The 23,050-nt window shown below is 44.9% G+C and overlaps 2 protein-coding genes across 2 annotated transcripts in view; one reads left to right on the top strand and one right to left on the bottom strand.

Annotated features, from left to right (window-relative positions):
• The first annotated feature begins 328 nt into the window (after positions 1–328).
• LOC118772060 (stimulated by retinoic acid gene 8 protein homolog) lies at positions 329–9,400 on the top strand. The gene is made up of 8 exons (XM_036520303.1): positions 329–493; positions 825–900; positions 1,126–1,207; positions 1,779–1,898; positions 4,153–4,432; positions 6,561–6,621; positions 8,640–8,731; positions 9,335–9,400. Exons 1-8 carry the CDS (start codon positions 329–331, stop codon positions 9,398–9,400), a joined length of 942 nt encoding a protein of 313 aa, XP_036376196.1.
• Positions 9,401–10,428: 1,028 nt separating this feature from the next.
• Positions 10,429–23,050, bottom strand: part of large1 (LARGE xylosyl- and glucuronyltransferase 1) — a 77,806-nt gene continuing 65,184 nt past the window's right edge. The window contains exons 11-15 of the mRNA XM_036520454.1: positions 20,677–20,840; positions 15,906–16,184; positions 15,228–15,374; positions 13,050–13,245; positions 10,429–12,521 (exon numbers count right to left, since the gene is read on the bottom strand). Coding sequence (XP_036376347.1) covers positions 12,324–12,521; positions 13,050–13,245; positions 15,228–15,374; positions 15,906–16,184; positions 20,677–20,840 — 984 coding nt within the window. The 3' untranslated portion in view covers positions 10,429–12,323. The remainder of the gene's footprint in view (positions 12,522–13,049; positions 13,246–15,227; positions 15,375–15,905; positions 16,185–20,676; positions 20,841–23,050) is intronic.

Genomic DNA, 23,050 nt, shown 5'->3' with positions numbered 1-23,050 from the left:
ACTGTTTCTCATTTAACTTGAATGGATACACTTATGTTGTGTTACACTTGTATTGTTCTGGAAGTCGCTCTGGATAAGAGAGTCTGCTAAATGCATGTGATGTAATGTAATGTAACGGGAAACAGCTAAATTGGCTAGCTCGCTTGTTGAAAATGAATTATACGTTTGGCTAGTAATTGGACCGCTGACTCGCTACATGTCTCTAAAGTGTCTTTTTTGGCTCTGGTTGTTTATGCTATCTGTTTCAGGAATAGAGAGGATGTTACAGGCTGTATCAATGGACATATTACATGTGCGTGTTAGCTTTACATAATTGAATTTATAGATCATGGCGAGCAGGAGTAACGGCAGTGCAAGACGGAAGAAGAACATTGCTGAGCACCAGAAGGAGCGAAGACGGGCCCTTCAGGCACGCCACCGTGCCACTTTGGCAGGCCTCTTTGACAGCTTGAGGAACGTGGTGTGCCCTTCTTCCAAAAAGACTCCCGCCAAGGTAGAGACGTGTCTCCTTGGTGAGAATTAGCATAGTTTGTACAGTAATATTCCTAAATGATCTGTCACGCCGATGTATTAAGTGGCCCAGTCAAAAGTTAAAATAGAACATTACAGCTCGCTGTCTAGCTAATTGGCTGGATTTGATTTGATCTGGAAGTCTAGCACAACGTCGATGCTCTATACCCGTAATATTTTTCAGTCTTTATTCTATCACGACCTTTCATTGTCAGTTCTGCCTCATAATGCAACTTGACTCTTTACATGAATGAAAAAGCTACGTAATATTGTGTTGATTCTCAAATCAAATCAATAGTTTGTTTGTTCTCCAGTGGAAGATCTTGCACCATGCCAAGAGCTATCTTCAAAAACAGGAGGCCCGTTTCGTCAGGCTCCTGCCGTTGAAGGGTGAGGAGCCGTTTAGCTGCACCGACTGACAGTGTTGTCGTATGTTTTCTGTGTTCGTTCGTTCAAGACACAAAGGAAGAGACAGAACTGTTCCATTTGTCAATCAAAGCATCCAATGTGCCACTTAATTACATAATGGCGTAGCTCCTTTGTACTATGCTCGGGCAACCGTGGTAGATACCTTGTTTATCCAAAGTAAACGAATATGGGAAAATTGTATTTTAGAGATGTTCCTGCTGGAAGATGACGGCCCCTGCAGTTTAAAAGAAGTCAGAGAGGAGTATCGGCATCTGTATTGTCAGTGCAGGTATCGGTACATGGAAGGTAGTACTGCTCTGGCAGATAGATGCCACTAGAGGGTGCCATCTATCTGCCAGAGCAGTTGCGACAGCATGAGGTCCAGTGCCGTGAAGTTCAAACAATCATGCAGCTGAAAGCTATGATTCACTGTGCAATCGCGTGTGTGTGTAATGTGTCCTCATCTTATAGCGTCCCTGTGAGCTCAGAGAAAGACAGAGAGGCACTGCTTAGCTTGTCCAAGGTCAATGAGTCTGAAGAATAAAGTACTCCTACCTTCAGCACATCTGCTGAAATAAGTGTTATAACAGTCATTTTGACATGATGCATAACCACCACACACTTTGCTAAATCATTTGAAGTTAACCCAATCATTATTCATGGCATGCACTGTGAAACAGCTTGTAATCAGCAATGACTACTTCATGTGGGCATTCTGTGCATTTATGAATAAGTTATGCACACATTTATAAAGCTGCAGTTCATGTAATGCACTGCCTATCTTTGCAGTGTGTATTTACCTTCCCCAAAAACGTGCTTGTTCATCCTAGCTGGAACCCCCCTGGGAAGCTGGGTCAGAGGGGTTCCGGTCCTGTCATGGGTGATGATTCAGAGAGCAGCAGCGATGAGGACCCCACAGATGACCCAGGCCTGTCCCAGTCCTCCGCCGTCTCCGTGTCCGGCATCCAGGAGTTCGAGGGGTGGGTGTCGGCATTGTTCTCTACACGCTCCTGTGCTGTTGGGCCAGAAGGGCGGGGTGTTTCTGATGTCATTTCAATGCCTAACGCTGAGTCCACCCAGAATGAATGAATTATCGTGGCTACTTTAGGGAGTAATTTAGGGATGCCGTTCCACTGCCTGGGTTAGGCTCAAAACAATAATTCAGAGGAAAAAAAATGCGCCTGAAAATAAGAAATTCATTTTCTTATTTTGAGAAGTGGTAGTGCTCCTCTGAAACTGAGGGAGACTGTGCTAAAGGCTTTTTCAAAGGCTAGCCCATAGAAATGTCAGTCAATGAAGTACCACCCACAAAGGACGCAGAACTCAGATAGTAAGTTGAAAGTGGTTGTGTAGGGGGAGAATGCTTCTCGAGCACCATCCTTCTGAGAGGTTTTTTTTTGGTAGCAGGATTGATTTATTCCGTTGTCGACTGTGGAGAGACCACAAGAAAGCTGTTTGTTTCTGTTGCATTCTCTATGCAAATATGTGTTTGCTTTTTTCTCTCTGCATCAATGTTACCCAGGCGAAGTAATCACGGAGCAGTACAGAATCCGAATGTAATTTAATTCTCTGTATTTCTGCTTATATTTTTCTTAATGGTGTTATTTGTATCTTAGCTGAAAAAATTCCCACCAGGAACAGTAAAGATTTACTGAATTGGCTTTAAAAGGACCATATCAGACTGTTTCCACAGAGGAAGATGCTAAGGACAGCTCATTAGCTAGCTAGCCACTGTGGCAACCCAAAATAAGACCGTCGGTAAATTATGTTATAACTACATTATGACTGCAACAACCATGTGCAGAATGCCAATTATGACATTTTGAACTTAAAAACAGTTATATTTTCTTGTTAATGTCAGCTTGGTCTTATCAGCTCCATAAATAAATTATCCAGTCAACGCTCATTTTGGTTTGGAATTTATCTGTCGTAATGTAATAATAAGACGACCAGATGACCTCTATTCCAAATTCAGTAAAGTATACATCTTACTAATGATCACAGAGCATAAACCACAGAATCATGCTGTCAGAGAGTGATCCTCCCTCCCAAATCCCAGTGTAACCCTGCCACTAACTGCCATGCCGTGACATTGAACTCCAGCAATCTGTTTATGTTGTCTGACACAAATTTAGCATGTGAAAGGCTCAAAAGTGAAATGAAATTTAGATTGTGGTACTTAACTCACCCATTAAAAAGCAATGCATAATTCACAAGAATTAACACAGTTGACTGTGGGAATATTCAGTCCCTAAGAAGACTTTCCTTCCATCATTGTTTGTCATTATCATTAGTGTGCTGTTTTGTTTTGTATTTTTTTCTGTCCCGTGAGTGTTAAGTGGTTTGTTATGCACTTTGTTGTTTTACTTGCTTTGTGTGTGTGTTGCTTTGTTGTAGATCTTGTCTTTGTCTCATACTTGTAATGTTGCACACAGCACACCACAGCCATGGGGAGTCCCTGCCACCGGAGGGCTAAAGGTTCCTATTTTTACACAGCTCTTATTTAATTACAAGGCTGAAGTGCATTCACATTTGAGGTTAAATAATCTCCCATTGGAGGTACTGGAAAGATGTCAGTTGAAAGACATCCATAGCGTGCAGTACTTCAGCCCTCAGTGGTCACACCTGCCTCCACTTGAATACTCTCTCAGACCTCTAAGCTTTAATGGCTGCGTGCTTTGAAGAACAGCCTTCAGCAACTTTAGTAGACCTGTAGACCTCCCTTGTAGAAAAATAGTAGTCTCCAGGCAGGCCATAGCAAAAGGAGTGAAAGGCAAATATGACGCATGTATTTTTATTAACATGTTCTGAATTTACAGTAATCCAATTACATTTACAAGTAGGCGATGGCTTAGGGCAGTGACAAACGATGACAATCCCTGCAGCTCTTACAGGGGATTCACAGCTATCTTGGAGGCATCATTTAATGCCCATTTTGAATAAATACTGAATTGACCTACTATTCAGTTAATTCAATAATTAAATTAGTTAGCATTGAGGAGCCATTGAGGACTGTAAAGCCCAAACTCGGATTGTCCAATCTTGATAGCTAGAAACTCGGTGGCCCTCCAGGACTAGAATTAGCCATGCAGCAGTGTCAGTCATTCTGAAATGACATTCTAGAATGTTTGCAAACAGAGGGCTTCTGCAGAGTGTATGATCGTGAAGTGCATGTTGACAGGCTCTGTTTTACCACATAACCCCCTCCCCCAATCCCCCACTCTCTCCACACAGGTACCTGTTCTTCTATAGGCAGACAGTGGAGCTGTTGCTAGGCAGCGGGGTGCTGTCCCCAGAGCAGACAGGCCTGCCCGTGGTGTCTGAGGCCATCTCAGGTCTGTGGAGGAGCCTGTCGCCTGAGCATCGGGCTGCCATGCAGAGCTGCAGCCAGGGGCAGGGAACCCTCCTCTGGACCGGTCAGGCCGAAGAGCCCCCTCTCCCAGACACGCCCATCTGGTCCTCCCAGACTAACAGCCAGGGAGCGTCCACATCCTCTGGCTCCACCTACGAGGAGGTAACTGTGATGCGCCACACCGGTTACTTCCTCAGCAGTCCTGTGGTGCTGAGCAGAGCACTGCATCACCTGTGTGTATGGCCACATCATCACTGGAGCAGCTGAGGTCAAGTGCTCTGGCCAAAGCCACAACAACAGAGTCGGCCCACAGCCATTAGTCACTGCAGCACCTGCAGCACTCATCTATGGGGAACCGCAGATACAAGATAATGCTCTTTCACTTTAAATGTTTAAAGGTAACTGACTGGCAGCACACCTACACAGTGACTAGCAGCAGGTAACTCAGAGGTGGGAACTAGCCAATCCAAACTCATTAAGCAGGAGCATTCACAATTGTGTTAAGAAAGATATTCAATTAGGCTCACCCGATGTGACGACTGTGTGTCTACCTACAGTATACACCAGTAGGCCATGGCAGCACTTCTGCGACAGGTTAATTACTGACTGTCCGGAAAGCGTGGATAAAACTTTGACTGATGCCCATCAGTGGCCATGTTTTGGCACCAGATGTTTGCCGCTTTTTTTGTGCGATGCCCCCTGATGCAGGGACATTGGGAAGTCTGTGCAACAGCTGAGACCCGTTCGCCATGCCAGACTCTTTCGTCCCAAGCCAATCGGAGCGCCGATTATCTTTTGTCTTCGGGCGGGTTTTATCTTCCAGCAGCAGAAGGGTTGAGCCGGTGGACAAGTGTTTTTCAGTGCGAGCCATCTGTCCCAAGGACAGACTTCATCACTTAATCCAACTCTTGAGAAGGGGAGAAATATGTGCCCTAAAACATCTCTGAATTACTCTGTGGGGAAAAAAAAACAGTTTTTATGCAAGAGATTGGCAGTGGCACCAGCTTTAGTTTAAACAACTTTTAAGAATCAAGTCAAGTCATACTCCAATTCTTGTGTGTGGAATGGAACAGATTAATACAAAGGATTTTATTTAGGGGGGTCGTTTTGACCTAACAGTAAATGACATAATCTTGAAGCTAAGGAGATTACCCATGGCCTTACTGCCATTCATCAAGTTGGCTAACACTCTTAACTCAAGTGATTGGTTATTTCCGATCTGCAGTTTGCCACAGCCTCCTAGATACGACTACATGGGATCTGAATTCGGTGCCACCTGGTTCAAAGCCCTCACCTTACATCCCTCTTCCATTTCAATGCAGAAGTGCCGCCAATGCAAAAGCACCTCCTCCCTCACACTTGAAATTTTTCTTGGTCGTTAAACAAAGTAGGATGGAAAAACGACACAGTGTACCTCACTCAAGTGACAAACGCTTGAGAAAGAGTTGCGTCTTTCAGCGCCAGAGCCAAGAAGTCAAATCATGAGCAGCAGCATGTTAGATATGAGTAGGAGGAGCCGGTCTTCAAAGGCAGCTCCGGGACGTGGCATCTGTCACTCAAGGAGTGTGCGGTGGCATCTGGGGTCTTTCCACAGGAACAAGGGCTCAGGCCCCCTGTTGCAGAACACTGGACTGACAGGTCTCTGGCAGTTGTCAGGTGACGGGGGACAGATGTCAGGTGGCAAGGACCTACCGCTACTGGGAGCCTCGTCTTCCTGTCAGTCTGTGGAGTTGGGACCCCGCCATTCCCCACCCCCAACCCGCAAGCTGCTTGCATGTGTGCAGAGAAAAATGCATAGCTAATAGAAATATGTCTGTCACTGGCCTTTCCCCAGCCCTTGCAGCTGCCTGTTTATGACACTTCATCTGCAAAGCAGTTGTGGGAATTAGAAAAAAAGGACCGGCGGCGGCAGTGTGCTGCCGAGCTGAGAAACGCCTGACAAAAACTCCCGCCTGCACCATTTCACTGATGAAGGCAGCCCGCGTAAAAACGCCTGTGAATGTCCCGGCCTCATCTTTATGAAAAGAGCTCTTTTTACGGATGCAGTTACTGATATCCTTTTGATCGGTGCGTCCTTTAGGCTGAAATCAGAGCTCAATCCACTTCTATTAAAACTTTTACAAAATAATTGAAAAAGTGAGTGTGACAGTGCGTCTGTGAGTGAAAGGCTGGCTGTGTGAAAAAGGCTGGTGGAACGCAGCGAAAGGCGCGACAGCGATGGAGAGGCTGGCGTCACTGTGTGAGGTGTGAATGAAGCTGAGGATGGCTGTTTGCTCTCTGCTGCTTGCAGGACCTCCAGGATGCTTATGACGTGGTTCAGAAGGAACTGGACTTGACTGCAGCTGACAGGTGCTCTCATATTACCTCCCGTCTGTTGCACTGACAGAAAAGAAAACAGGCAAAAAAGTGGAGCGTTAGGCTCATGGACAGCAGTTGGGGTGAAAACAGAACACTGACCTTTTCAAGGTCAGCAACAACTGCCAATTAGTCAGTATTACTTTCTTTCTCGTTGTACACAGTTTCCTTTGCCAAATCAACAGTGACCACTTTCAAACTGCCACTTGTGTTCATTTTTTTTTTCTCCCAAGACATCACACTATGAAATCGGGGAAAATATATACATAATAAGGCTCTTACAATACACTGAGCATCACGGATTTGTTAGACTCTTTCAGAACTTAGATGACATAACAAGATTTGTCTCGGCAGCTTTGCTTTCTGAGAGGAATAGAAGGTGTAGTGACAGAAGACATTTGGTTAAAATGACAAAAAAAAAACTACAGCCCAATCAGTATCTCTGATTTCCTGAGGCAAGAACAGTCTCCTGTTGTAACCCCCTCTCGCTGGAGTGTCTGGAACATCCCAACCAAAGCAATCAATCACAGAACACGCCATTCCGCTGCAGGACAGGGGAGCCCAGGGTCTGATCACAGCTCCAGAAAAAAAACCTGACACTCCTGCACAGATCTATATTGCCAGCCAGCAAAGGACAACATATCCTCTTCCTTTGTAAACTTCATTCACCCTCTGGTCAAGACTCAAAACTCACTTTAAAGTTGCCTTCAGTTTTTTGTGGCATTATTTCATACTTAGTAGTGTAATTCCCACTCCCTTAATTGTTCTTTTACAGTCACTTAAACGTATTACCTGCAATCACACTCCCTAATGCAATACATAACATAGTGTATATAATATATACAATTCATACCCATCCTCACTCCCTCTGCTGTAAAGAGCTTTGAGATGCATGTTATCTTTTAAAGAACAGAATTATGTAAACCTATTTAGCAGTGCTTAGAAAAAATTGTACTGTATTTATGTGAAACAGTCACTGAAATCTTTTTAAACTGATTGTGTCAAAGATAAATTAGAATTTAGGTAATGCTCTAATTGTGAAGTCACAAACATTCAAAATTGATTGTAGCACTTGAGAGGACAAATCAACCTGTATTTTTTGAGTAAAACACAGCACTGACATTCACCTGTAAATTCAGGATTAGCTATATATCACATATTGTAATATTTCTTCTTAGTTCCAGGTATGTCCGTAGATGACTGGCTGCCCTATTAGAGGCATATTTTAGATATATCATCATTCAAAAGTCTAAGCCATATCTGCACATGTAAGTTATTGCAGTGACAAGGTTGAGAAAAGTGAGAGGGGGGAAAGGTCCTTTCATTACAGCCGAACTATGTCTCATTTATAATTAATTCCATTTTAATTGGCCCTCTCAAAGAACAGCTAGGGACCTTCAGCAAGATCCAACTCAGGCATTCATTTGCCCCCGGCTATGTATATTAACATGCCACAAGGCGATCGATAAGTTTGTTTGCAGTCCATGCTCGTGCAGCGCACCGAATCTCGCGCCCCAAACCCACAGCGCTATATGGTAATGAGGAACTACTCGTATCCCACGTGTGCTAGGATTGCTAACCCACAGCCCTACTGATCCCCCCCCCACCCACCGAATCCCACCCCTCAAACACTGCTTCTTCTCGCCGTCAATCAGGAGACCCGCGGCAGGTGCAGCCTGTAACCTGAAGAGCCTGCGTAGCAAATCGAACATCCGGAATAATCCTGCAGTCGCACACAGTTCCGCAGAGAGACAGGGATATTTCACTATGCAGGAGAAAAAACTCCTTAAGATAAGGAAATGAACACTGGGGGCCAAGCACGCCAAGCTGCATTTATAATCACCCCCCCCTCCCCCCAAACCCCAACACTTTTGCTGCACATAGGATGCAAGGGGACTGCTTTCACACAGTAAATGTATCACTGCGGCCAGCTCCGCAAAGAGCCCCCGAGTACAGAAGCATCATACCCACGCTGTCCCCCTCCTTCCCCTGCCTGCCTGCAGCTCGACGCCAGATTCCGTAGACGTGGAGAAGATGCGGGAGATCTACAGGAACATCATGTGCTTTGTGAGGACCCAGATGTCAGAGGAGCCTGAGCCCACACAGGTAGGAGGAACGGGGTCTTTGTCACCGTGATCCAGCGTTGGTGTTACATTGTCAGGGCGGGGAAACTGTTTTTGACAGCTGTGAAACACCATCATCTGACACAAAAGTTGCAGATGTCATTCCTGTCAAGACAAGGCATAGCTTAGTGCCCCCGTGGGTGTCCAGGTCTGGGAAAGCCCTTTGGCCACTGCCGACTTGGCTGAGTTCCAGCAAAGCGCTAACTGACTTCATTGGAAATGTAGTTACAGCATGTTATAGCCAAATGAGACCTCTTTAACCCCTGTCTGCTGCTAAATGATTGAGGAGGATTTACTCAGATGAGTATGTTTAGGTGTCTTTCAAGACTGTGGCTGACACCGTGTCAATTTACTCCACAGTCCAGAGCAGTCCATCTTTTTCACAGTACTGAAATATTCTGCGGTAAACTTAACCACTGTTTTAAAAAGCGCACACAGTTGACTGAAGCTGTAATCTATAAAGTACTCCCTGGAGCTTCTATAACCGGTAACTAATGTAATTCATGGCTTCTGCATGTCCACCAAACATTACACAGGATTCACAGTACATGAAATAATGCACCCCCTAATTCTTGTGCTCCTCCAGGACCTGTGTCCAGACTACGAGGCGGATTTCCTGAGGTGCACCGAAACATTTGATGAAGACTTGTAAAATGCACCCCCCTGCCCTGACGCCAGCTGTTTGTTTGTATTTTTTTGGTTAGCATTCATGTTGTGTTACAATCAGCAAACGACAAGCACAAACGGAACAGGTTTAAAATCATTCAAATCATTCCAAGGTTCGGAACCTCTGAACACATTATGAACACCTCGAAGATGATTGGTCAACAGTGTGCCATGAGAAATTTGTATAAATAAAGACCCTGTTGAAACTGCCTGTCGGCCTGCTGCGCGTGTGTCTTCAGTGTTCATTATAGGCCCTGACAGGATAACTAATGCGGCACGGCCGATGACTAAAGATGGCCGTCACCCCCACACTGATACATCAAGGCCTGATGAACTTTGCACATTTATTATGCAGCAGGACTGCATTAATACATTAAATTTTAATTGAATTAATTATCTTCCCTTTAAAACTTTTAATAACCTCTCTGATATGCGAAACGCTGGCCTGGGACCAGATTTTATAAAAACTATTATTTATGGCATGTCCAAAGACAGGTTTAAGGCAACAGATAAAATGTCGGGGAGGCAATAATGCAAACCGGCACCTCTGCTTTTTATAGACCAATAGTCATTATTCACTGTACAGTTTTTTATACATCAGGATACAATACCTGTTGTACTGCATTGAATGTGTATGCGTGATCAAGTTCCATGACCAGAGTATGGGAAGACAGGCATGCGCTGGGCAGGTTGTCCGTCCACATGCCCGGGTCTGCTGGCAGAGAAATAACTGGGCTTCATGATTTCACTCATTTTTGCTTTAATTTAGGTAGCAGCACAGCCATCATCACTGACCTAAGCACAGACACGCCTGGGCCACCACCCTGCCCGCTCTCACACAGCCACACACACTGGGGTACGCGTGCGCCCATGTTCACTAAGGCAATCACACCCTTACCACACGCAGAGTTGGCAGTACCAGCCTGTTTCAGTCACCACACCCCCCCCCACCCCCTCCAAGTCCCCCTCCTTTTTCAACTGACGGTAACTACCAGTCATTTACGACCTGCAGGAGACGAGGGCAGCACAGGAGGCGCGAGTCAGTCGAGCTGAAAATTGTCCGCTAATCAGTTATTAACACAGCCGGAAGCATTAGTGACTGCTTTCCATTTTAACGGCTGCCCCGGTCTTCGTTAAGTGTGTTTGCGGGCACAACAGCTGCAGAGATCCCACTGATGTTCACATTCCTGAGCATGCCCTGTGCTTGCTTCCTGCTCATCACCACGTCCACACAACACGAGGACCAGTGCACCACATCAGCCGTATTCCCACTGGACACGCCCTGTCCGCTGCAGACCCTCCCCTCCCCTCCATCACAGCATGTGGGTAGTGTATTTTATGTTTGCTCGCTTGTTTTAGACACTGAAATTGTAAAACACATACAGATACATAATACTGACAAATAATAATTAACAAAAAAACATTGATGTCCTCCTTTCATTCCATGGGAAGTCCTTCTCAACATGAAGCACTGTGCAGTCTCTGGTATGGTAGGTCTGTAAGACAGGGAGGGTGTGGCACTGTGTGGACAAAGGGGCAGTTGGGGCAGTCAGTCTGCTTGTGGCCACGTGGCGAGCTTCAGCATCCGGCCATGACGTTCTGATTTTTCGAACGCTCCCTTGGAGTTCACCCTGTGGACCCACCCACATCAGCAACCAATCACATGACTTGCCACACTGGCTCCAACCAATTGTCTTGATTGGGGCATATAAAGGCTCAGCCCATACATCTTCTACACAGGTCACAGTCTTGGCGACCAGGGCCCAAACTGTCTTATAGTGTCTCTTCCGACTACACAGAATGACCCTTTATTTTAAATGTGTGGAGCTGCTGTACAAATACCCTGAAAACAAGTTTCTCCGAATAAGCGCAAAGCAAAGACGTTGTCATTGTAGTTCCCTTTTTAATCTGAGTCAGGAGATTCATTCTGATCAATACCAACCCTTGATTGTGAAGTAAATTCAGTGTTAGGGGTCAAAATATTGAAGATTGCTATCAGTGTGTTGATTCTTTTTGTACAGATGAATTCTATAGGGGACTTTTTATTGGAATCCTATGATGCTGTCAATCAAAATGGCAGACTAAGGCTGCTATTGACTGGTGTACGCATAGCGTTCAGACTTCTCCCACTACATGGAAAACACACTGATGTACATTCTGTAGCTTTGCAGTGTGCAGTAAATATACTGGCAAGTGTACCTGGAAGATGGAGCCTTGTAGTGTGCAAGACTCCAAGGCCACATGTTCATTCCACTGAAGGCGGATCTCTGTCCAGCCATTTTTCTGATTGGCACCCTCAGCATACAGCCACGACATTAAATGAAAACAAAAAAGGCTGGGCAGAGAGGAGCGCTTGCCCTTCTGTTGTGACAAAAAGGGTACTAAGGATAACAGTGCAACACTGTGTCACTTATTAAGTGCATGTTGTACTGTTGGGGCACCAGGCTGGATGAAAAACATATAGGCTATATTTTTTAATTGGTGTGTGTGTGTGTGTGTGCGTGTGTGTGTGCGTGTGTTGTGTGTTACTTTTGAAAATTGAATAAAATTGGAGCAGTAGGATGTGGAGACTCTCTCCTGGGACCCATAAGGCTGATAAATCCGACAAGCCACCCAGGCCAGAGTCCCCACGGTTTCTGTCAGTGACTGTTCCCTCCATTATGACGCAGAGACACCTATAGCTGTATGTCCTCAGTTCTCGCAGCAATGCAGACTCCCCCTCATCCCCAGACAGCCTCTTCAGCCCATACACAGTAAGTTCAAATACAGAGAAGAGGTCCGGGGGAAACTCTTGAGATGTGGCGAAAGTTTCCCCGAGAGGCCCGGCAGCTTTGCGGAGGAGCTGCGGCCTTCTCTCTCCGTCCTCTCCACCGAGGGTGAAACGGGCGATCCCTGAAGAGGGGCGAGGCCTAGCTGTTGTTTTCGGCGGTCATGTACTTGAGTGCGGCGAAGCCGTAGCGGCGGGACATGTTCTGCTGGAACTCCTCCTTCAGGGTCTTGAGGCAGACGCGGTACTGCTTGTTGGAGCGGAACTTGGTGATGTCGAAGCTGGGAGCATGTGGCATATGGATCATGTAGGCGTTTGGCAGGACCACAAACTCATACTCCTGCAGGAGAAGAAACAAGTTAGGAGGTAAAAAACCACCACTACCAAGAGCCTAATTGTGCTAATGAGACAGAGCATCCGTTAATGACACCATCCCCAAACCTCTGAACACATTATCATACCTAACAAAACAAAGAACTTCAGGAACATCAAGGAAATTAATTAATTTAACTCTTACTACTTCACTAATTGAATAAAGGAACTTTGTTTTAATTGTACCATTCCAGGCTATAACTGGGATGGACTTGTCCGTAACAAGCAATATTGTTTTTTATCACCTCCCAGTATTTACTGAGCTGCAGTTTGCTTCATATTATAGTAAATAAATTTACCAAACTCAAAATAAATTTAATGGTCAGTCTATTACTATTACCATGTTACCTTTAAAATCAAACATTCAAAAATCAGATCAAACTGTTTGTAAGCTGACCTTGGGAATTTGTGCAAGTCAGCAGTGCTTATTCTGGTCCAAGGGAACTAACTGTTGCAGGAAGCCATGTGGATTGTATATGTAGAGGCAGGGCAGTACCTGTGCATCCAGCTCCATGACGTGAGCCACTTTGTTCCAGCCGAAGCCCACGAACCTGCGGTCGTACTCTGGGCTGTCCCTCCGCACCATCACATAGGGCTCAAAGTCCGCCTCCCACTGCACCCGGTAGGGCGTGGTCGCAGTCCTCCACTTGGCGAAATTGGTGGGGGCGTGGCCTTTCGTCCACACATGGTACCTGTGGGAGATTGAGGACCAATGACTGGAGAGTGCTCGTATTATATCAAATTTATAGGGTGGGGTAAAGGTACACTGTAGAGCTGAACGTAGTCGTATGACTTAACTCTTGCAGAGTGGTGTCAGACAGTCCACCATGCATTTGCTGTGGCCCTAAGGCCACCTGTCGTCTCTCACCTTCACTGCATTTCATAAGAGATACTCAGCAGTGACGAGTCTTTACCATTAGTTATCAATCAGATTGTTTGAACCAATGCGGTCACTTTGCTCTCCACTGTAGAAATAACATGAATTGATAAAATCAATGAGCCACTAATGATATATGATTTCAGCCTATTTCAGGGGTCATGAACCCTCAATTCTCCACGCTTTATCACTCAGTGAAGGCCAGTCTGTGACAGCTGTCTGATATACAGTATTCTATAGCCGTTGCCCACAAGAAATAATTGTTCACTTGACAGAGAAATGTATCATCATAGAAAATGCTATTATAATATCGTACATGGTCCCATACATACAATTCATTAATCATCTGATAATTTCCCTTTTGCTGAATTGTGTTTTTCTGTGAACTGCAGAATTTGTCACTGAAAGAGCCCATGATAGTGATCCCCAGCCTGGGGTTCACTGAGATACTGCAAGGATTCCATAGCAACAGGAAAATAATTTATATGTGATAGCCCGTAAAGTACAAGATCACACATCCAATCATCAAAATGGAGTTGGCAGCTGATATTTCTGATAGCACCATGTCTGCAGTTTAATTTTCAAAGAGACATGTGACCTGGTTTCAGTATTTTCTCCATATATTTTTTTCTCCTAGTTTCTGCAATTCTTAATTTACTGGATGGAGGATCTGAATATTTGTTTCGATAATCCAAAAATGTTATTTCATTCACATAAGAAAAGCAGAAGTAAAATGCCTGCAGACAAACTTCAAAGAATGCTCGATTTCAAGTGCTGTATTTGAGTAAGATGCTTTTGGTGGGTCACTCAAAATACAGCCAGATAATCAATTCCAGCCATTCAGGATCTACAATAACACTGAGAATTCTCCGGATTTCAGCTTGAACAAGAGAACTGCTCAGTGATCTTCCATATTACACTGCGCCAGATGAAAGACAAAAGGGAATCATTCTGGTGTTTTACAATTTATTGAGCTGTTGAAAGTCAATCAGAAGATTAATCATAACTAATTTATATGCTCCTTCTATCTCGATTGATATAAAATATATTTGTGAATTAATTAGCAAATCCAAGGAGAACAGAGAATAATTATTGCATGAAATCTCAATAAACTGATTTAACATTAGGCATTACAGATTTGCACATTAATTTTAAACTTCATCATTCATCCAAACCACTGATCTGGAAGCCAGGGGGAAGGACTGAGGGTTCAAACAAAGTTTTCAGCATGAAAAGGAGTCTACATACTCTGAGAGGCTTGTACCTCAATGTATGATATATGGCATGACTGTACAACATGACAGCCGTGCTGTCAAAAACAGGTTACCAATTCAATTCTGATAATTGAACCTGTGATCTTACATGTTATTGGTTTCATGGATTTTTCTAAGTCATATAGAAATTATTTTCCTGTTGCCACAGATCTCCTTCGGTGCCTTATTTAACCCCAGGCTGGGAACCACTATCATAGGCTGTTTCAACGACGAAGTTTTCAGTTTAGAGATGCATAAAACAATTAAGCAGAAACAAAATTACAAGATGCATGCAATAGTAAAATGCAACTGTGACAGCTCCGTGAAACAAGCTGAGCATTCATTCAATTTTCTTCCCTGGTTCATTTCTGTCTTGTGCTGAGCCAGCTGACGTAGGATGAAGCGCCCCTCCTACCGTACCACTCAGCACACTGCACCATCGGTTTTTGCTGTAGATTCACTGTTGGGATGCTGTCACGCTGAGGTTTCTGTCAGTTTCCATTCCGGCCAGGCTGCTGGTGGACAGCAGGCGGCCCGTGTTTACCTGAAGGTGAAGAGTGTGCCCATGTCCAGCTGGGACAGCAGCTCGGCCTTGGACTTGGGGTAGGACAGGCGGTAGCGCAGTGTCTCAAATGCAGGCACCACCAGGGCCTTCTTGGTGTTGGCCATGTCGAGCTGCACCACGGACTTCCTGTGTGAGAGGAACACGAGCGCACCACGGTAACCACAGCCACACACAGCAGTGCTTAAGCCCTTACAATACGAACAGCAGGAGTATCGGCCGTGACCGCAGTTACTGTCTGACTGGCAGGGAGAATACAGCAGCTAAAGTCTGTTGCGATCAATCAGCTAAAGCAATTCACTAAAGTGTGAAGTGAATCCACTAGTGTGGAGCACATCAGAGCGAAAAACTAAATGCATACTCCCAGACTTCCAGAGAAGATTTGCTTTTTCTCAAATAACATTTGCTATGGTTACATCTATGAAAGGGTGAAGTACAGGTCATTTTAACATGCTGATAAAAGAGTTGGAACTATCACCTTTCGTATTTAGTATCAAGGTTAAGCTCTGGTCAAGGGCAGAGATCTGCCTCCAGGCTGCTATGAGAACTGCATTCGGGTTTACTCCTTGAGAATCCCGCCACCCCTTCTTCAGACATCACAGTGTGACACAGATGATCCTGATGTACTTTAACAGCAGGGCATTCCCGCGCCTCCCTCACCTGAGGTACTCGTAGAGGCCGTACATGGGCAGGAAGTCGATGTCGGACAGGAACATGTAGGGCGTGTTGACCTGCTTCATGGCCACGTTGCGCAGCAGGTTGACGGGGTAGAACTGGCCCTCCTTGTAGACGATGTGGTAGCCCACGTTGCCACGGCCCATCAGCACCTCGGAGCCCTGGGCATAGCGCAGGAACTGCTGGGCCTCGGCGTCCGACAGGTACAAGGCCAGGCTGATGGGGCCCTCCCAGTGCTTACAGATGGCCTCCAGCATCTGCAGCCTGAAACACACAGTTTGTGTGGCAATCTCACCCTGCTTTTATTTGTATCATCTTTCTTTAAACAGGAAATCCACTCTTGTCTGCTGTGACACTGTGGGTAATAAAGGCGGAGTAGGGAGTGCAAAAGGGGAGTGATGAGGTGGCCAGATACAAAGATTACATTACATTACATTATTGTCATTTAGCAGACACTCTTATCCAGAGCAACTTACATAAGCTACAATTTTTACATGTTCTCATTTATACAGCTAGATATTTACTGAGCCAATTCAGGGTGAAATACCTTGCCCAACGAACCAGCAGCAGTGCCCCAGCGGGGAATCGAACCAGCAGCCTTTTTAGGCTAGGATCCCTGCTTCTTACCACTATGCCACACTGCCGGACGATGCAGAGAGCCAGTTTGGAAATTCGACTGCAACACCCTAACACTCTTACTCTTTTACATCAGTGCCACAGAATCCCTAATGACCAATTAACATCGCACTCTTTCCCTAAGAGCCATGAAATCTTTGAAGAGCAGCAAGTCAGAATTGGTTGTCATGTCTCATCCAAATGACATCCACAGTATCTCCTACAGCACAGTGCTCCCATCACTCCACTGGGGCACTGGAATTGCTTGGCTCGGCATTGGTAGCAGTTCTGTTGCGACTTGAAGCAGCATGACCAAATGCAGTTGTGCGAGTATTTGCGTATGCTTACTACTCGCACATCTAGGCTCACATGTTTGTGTGCCAGAGTGCCTGTGTTCAAGGTTTGCTAAAGCAGCGCAGGAGTCAAAATGAGCAGTCTCAAGTAACCTTTTGAGCAATCAAACATAACATGAACTTGTGGCCTGTGGCAAATATTAATTCCTTTTCCCCAATTTACCAATTAGCACAAGCTTCTGATATGGTGGCACTTAGCTGCAGATAACAGAGTGCAGTCAGGGCCAAAGGAGAGGACACTCCAGCAAAGACAAGGTCTTTCACCGCTTTTAGTTACGATGAAAGCAGCGGAAGATATGACTGCTGCACTGAATTAACAGTTCTCTTATGCGCTAACTTTGACCATTTCAAAAATTCCTCCAATTAAAAATGTCGCCGAGGCTTGTTTTCCAAGTCAAACTTGTTTGCAGAACAGCCACAGTTATTCTATTTACCGACCAAATGTTCAGCCTGGTGTGCATAACATTAAAAATTATGTCACTGCCACTGTTGAAATGAAAGATTAGCAGGTTCCTCATGAATATTCATGACAGGGTGTGGATACGGGTAGGACATCCATACCGAGCATAGTAATACCACCTGCACCAGAACATCCTGTTACCAGCTAAAACCTCCTAGAACATCACGCACGGACAACAAAAGGAATGCACGTGATGAATATCTGATCAGTGCGCAGAACATCTGTGGAGCAGCCTTGACTCACACAGGGGCTGTAAGTGAAGGCAAGCTATCCAGAACGCATGCCACTGTTGATGTTTTCACTAAACCACCTTTGAGATTATTCCCCCTTCCAACTCCACTCAAGAGTAGAGTATACGTAACCCCCGATATCTTGCAGTTTGTGAACCTGCTTCACATTTCACCAAAGAGCGGCTGTTTGTGCTCTTGAATTTGATATATATATATATAAAAAAAGTGAACAGGATTAGCATGCAAAGCACAGCGGAGCGCATTACAAAGCGGCCTCTCGTTTATCTCAGCGGCGTACTCCGCCCATGCGCTCTTATGATCGTGGGTAAATCTGATCAAGGGGGAACAATACTGTAATCCCCAAAAAACATAATTTAATATGCCTTATCGAATGAGTATCAAGGTGGATATCTCTGGATAAGCAACTATCTCCCACAGAATGATGTGTTTTTTAACCCACGGGACAATGTGGTACCGAGGCACAGAGAGGCTTGTCCTAGCTTTGAAGCCCTGCTCGGACACTTCAAGCTCTCTGAAAGCAGGGGAGGCTATGCACTTCAGGGTTACTGGATTCCCAGCACTACAGCTAGATTTCCTGAGTGCCGGTTCACTGAATAACAGCGCTCAGCTGAGTGTTCGGCCTGTACCAGGCAGACTTCGGGGCAGCCATCGATCACGCTGTCCTCGGCTGAACTATCAAAGCCTCGGAAATGTAATGAGAGCAATCCATGACTACAGTATAATGACAAATGCGCTACTAATGCTCCATTAGAATCAGGAACCACAGAGTTCACTCGACAAACAGAGGCAGTCACAACGGTGGTTTGCTATGCATCGTGTTTTTGGACGTTTTGCACTAAAACAATCTTTTTTTAGGTGGAGAAGGGAGGTTATGTATAAATTGATCCCAAAGGCAAACTATGCTGTTTTCTGTCATTAGGAATCCAAAGACTGTCACGACTGATTAGCAGGTTGTCTCATTTTTAATTGAATCTGGTGTTCCAAAATTTGCATATCATTGCATTTCACTGAGTTAAGATCATTACTTTCCCAAGTAACTGTCTGAGTGGCTTAATCACCACTATAATTACTAATACTGCCAACTGAAAAGCACTAAGTACCAAATTAGATTAAAAAAAATGTTTACCCATCAGCTAAACTTTAATTGACCAGAGCTGAACAGGCCCTGCAACTACTCCTCTGGCGACAAAAGGCAGAATTCACTCCTTCAGTGAATCCATCATTCAGTGAGTCTGTCAGTCTGCAAAGAGCTGACACTACTCTTTCTACGGCTGCTGCTTCCAGTTGCAGCTAAAAATTTGATACTGTATTAATGCTAGCTTTCCTGTAGGATACCTACAATACAAGCCATTTCAGAGATGGATCCCTCAATCTTGTCAGTTGTTCCATGAAATAATCATCTGGATTTACTTTCTTCGATCAGACGGAGGGGTTTTGAGTTTGTCTATTACAGGGGCATCGAATTTCCTGGAGGGCTTTGGATTTCATTCCAGCCCATTTCTAAAGAAGATGACTTTGTCAAATTATTCAATTAAAGATGCATTTAAATACCTAATCAGGCTGCAGACTGGGAGGACAAACTACTTCTTGAGTGTCTTTTGGAGTTTGTTTTTTGTGTCATTAATGCATAAATCTTACATTAGACTTTGGCCCAACGGCTAATCACTAAAAACAATTTTAAGGGGGGGAGGGGCGATTTCTGATTTGATCCCAGAGGCATATTTCCATGTTATATCATTAGGATCTCAGGAAACATCATTTGTGATTACCAGGTTGTCTCAGTTTTAATAGAGTTTGTCTATCACTGCATTTTATTGAGTTAAGATCATTATTTTTCAAAGTAACTGTCTCAGTGCCTTATTCCCACACTAATTACTAATGCTGCCAGCTGACAAACAGTATAATAGTAAAGAAAATTAAAAACACTTCATGGTGTATTTCATATCACAGTTTAGTTTTTTAGTATACATGTAAACAGCTCTGTGGTGTTAGTGTGGTTGAGTCTTAGGAGATGAATTTGAGTCGTCGTTATGGAAAACAGTCACACAGAAGGTGAAGAGCCTCATCAGAAAAAAAGGGAACACATCAGAGAACTAGGTCACCAAATCATCAAACCGCACCAACCAAACAGGAGAAATACGATGATGCCTGTGCCGCGATCCGCCTCTGTGGGGGTTCTGGGGCCCATCAGTGATATCAAAGCAAAAATTCCCCATCCTCACAGCTACAGTCATTCAGATTTAACTCCTGAGGTCACAGAGACACACATACACACACACACACACACACACAAACACACTCCCACTCACACACAAACTCACACACACACACACACACACACAAACTCACACACACACACACAAACTCACACACACACACACACACACACACACACACACTCGTACTCACACTCACACGTACGCACCCACACAGACACACTCACACACATACTCACACACGCACACACACAAACTCACTTGCACACACACATATGAGCACACCCAGACACACAGATATACATACAGACACACACACACATACAGCAATCACCCACAAAGGTGTCTCCAGCAGAAATGGGGGGAGAATGTCAGCCATCACTTCAAACCAGGGAACGTGCTTTTTGTCGCTCGTCTTGCCTGTCTGCCTGGGAGTGACGAGCATCAGAGACAAATGGAGTAATAAATAAACATAACTCTGGGGGCGTTCTCTTCCCCCCGTTTGCTCTGGAATCTCTTTTTAAGGATAACATAGAAAAGAAATACTTTACCATTGAAATGGGGCAAATAAAAAATGTATTTTCCCACATCTTGCATTGACAGCTTTGCATTGTAAGAGAGAGAAACATGCCTACTTCAAATCCATACAAATGCAAAACCTGTCTTCATGCTTGCAGTGATGAGATAAACTACAAAAAAAATTCAAATTCCTTTGTGTAGAAAGAATGCCATGAGTCTTTATAAACTGGTGCTGTCTCAGGAACATTGGAAACCTTCCAGACGATTGGGACAGTGCTGGGAGCTTCTACTGTGGTTTATTGCAACTGTACCACCTGCCGGTGAGGAAAGGCTGCGCTTTACCTGTCCATGGAGAGCTGCGCCACAAGCGTGACATCGGTGTGGTCGTCCGCGGGCTCGTACTCGTAGTGCAGGAAGTACAGGTGCGTCCGGTGAACGGTGAAGCGCTCCCGCCGGAACTCGTAGCAGGGGTCGTCCTCGTCCAGCTCCGATAGTGTTTTCTGGAGCTGCGCATAAGGCATGAGACCACCCATCACAAACTGCTTCATTCACAAAAACACTGGCTCACACAAGTGGTGTTTTAAATGGATTGATTCCAGTATGGTATTATAAGTCAGTCTCCAGTTGCGGATTCAATCCTGCAAACCCCTGATCCGGTGCTAATGCAGTATCCACCATATCTAATCCTGACTGTGATCAGATTGAAATGCGGGCACAGCTTCACAGAACTGGGGAACTGCTGAAGGTTTACAAAGTAGGAGCTGCTGGTTTGGCTTTACTCCTATTGACAGAGAATGAAAGTGAAGTGAGGACACATTCCTTATAAACAACTCTGCCTGATATTTTAACAATCAGTGAATAATTAGATCAATGGAGTAACTGAGAGCTGAATTTGGAGCAAAGCCAGTTAGCGATCCCATTGCGAGATGGAGCAAAGAAGCTCGTTGAGCTTGTGCTCCAAAACATAAATAAGACACCAATGGGAACATGAATTAATCCATGACTAATTAAGCTGGTTTTTGCTTCCCACGGGCTACTGAAAATAAGTACCAGATTAGAGAAAGTGTTGACCTATCAGCTAAACTTTAATTAACCAGAATTGAACAGGCAAAGCTGAATGACTGCGACATTTTCACGCTTCACTCGTGCTGAAAATGCCAATGGGCTCCCAAGTTGCTCAGTGGCTAAGGTGCAAGCTGAGCTCTATGGCCCGGGTTCGATCCCAGCCGTGTCATCAGCCAGAAATGACCAGGAGCAAACCGCAGTGGAACAAATTGGTCTTGTTGCCCACGGAGAGTGGTGGCTGGTTGGCTGGCCAGGGTCCCCTCATCTCACCGCACCCAGACCCTGAGTGTGAGCCACTCAGACTCAGTGGAGTGACATAGCAGAGTAGCACCTACACTATATGGACGAAAGTATTTGGACACCTGACCATTACATTGTAATGACATTGTATTCAAATACATATACTTTAATATGGAGTTGGTCCCCCTTTTGCAGCTATAACAGCTTCCACTCTTCTTGGAAGGCTTTCCACAAGATTTTGGAGTGTTTCTGTGGGAATTTGTGCCCATTCATTCTGTAGAGCATTTATGAGGTCAGGCACTGATGTTGGATGAGAAGGCCTGGCTCGCAATCTCCGTTCCAATTCATCCCAAAGGTGCTCAATGGGGTTGAGGTCAGGGCTCTGTGCGGGCCAGTCAAGTGCTTCCACACCGAACTCATCAAACCATGTCTTTATAGTCCTTGCTTTGTGCACTGGGGCACAGTCATGTTGGAATAGAAAAGGGCCTTCCTCAAACTGTTTTGTCAAAAAGTTGGAAGCATAGCATTGTCCAAAATGTCTTAGTATGCTGAAGCATTAAGACTGCCCTTCACTGAAGATAAGGGGCCTAGCCCAAACCATGAAAAACAGGTGTGGCCAAATACTTTTGTCCATATAGTGTATTTTCCAATAAGCATCAGCTCCACTGTGGCGCAGTATGCGGAGAAACCACTCTAGCAACACACTGCATCAGAGGATTGCTTCTGTCTCGCCTCAGCGCTGACAGCAGATGTTGTCGTGGTGGGACAAGCCTAACACACAACTGGCAATTCCAAAATAAAAAATGCAATCCAGGAGCCACTCAGTCAGGCAGTCAGTCAGTAGGTGATTCTGTAGTTGAGTGATTGGGTGAGAGATATCACAGATTTCAAGGCTCCTTCCGGTTGCCGCCAATAACCTGATATTAACGCTTGGTTCCCTCCAAAGAGCAACCAGACTTATCCAAGAAGGATGTTTGTGAATGAAGATTCAGCCTATGTGTTTCAGTCTATTGATCACGCGGATTTCATTTCCCTGATCAGAGAGATTAGTTTCGAGCATCACTGTACTGCAGTGGCATCGTGTTTACAGGAGGCATGCAGACTGCATTGGTATGCCTCTCAGCCCATACCTAGGTGGCTCGATGAATGTAATGCATTCAAATACCTAATCAGACTCCAAAATTAGGACAAAATAAGACAAAAGATTTCTGAAGGACATGTTTAAAATGATCAGTTTCAAAAGGTTTTTTTTTTTTCCAACAAGTAATTTGGTGCCAGCTTGAGTGGACATTTAGATAAAAATAAAACAGACATCACTGAGTTTGCCATGGTTCCTGTAACAGATGCCATTGGTGATGTCACAGCTATGATATCTGGAGAGTAACAGCTGTAATGTTCACTCATGCAAAGA

The sequence above is a fragment of the Megalops cyprinoides genome, chromosome 25, assembly GCF_013368585.1.
Source record: "Megalops cyprinoides isolate fMegCyp1 chromosome 25, fMegCyp1.pri, whole genome shotgun sequence".
NCBI lineage: Eukaryota > Metazoa > Chordata > Actinopteri > Elopiformes > Megalopidae > Megalops > Megalops cyprinoides.
The sequence above is the reverse complement of the archived record's forward strand: the minus strand, read 5'-3'. Positions and strand labels throughout refer to the sequence as shown.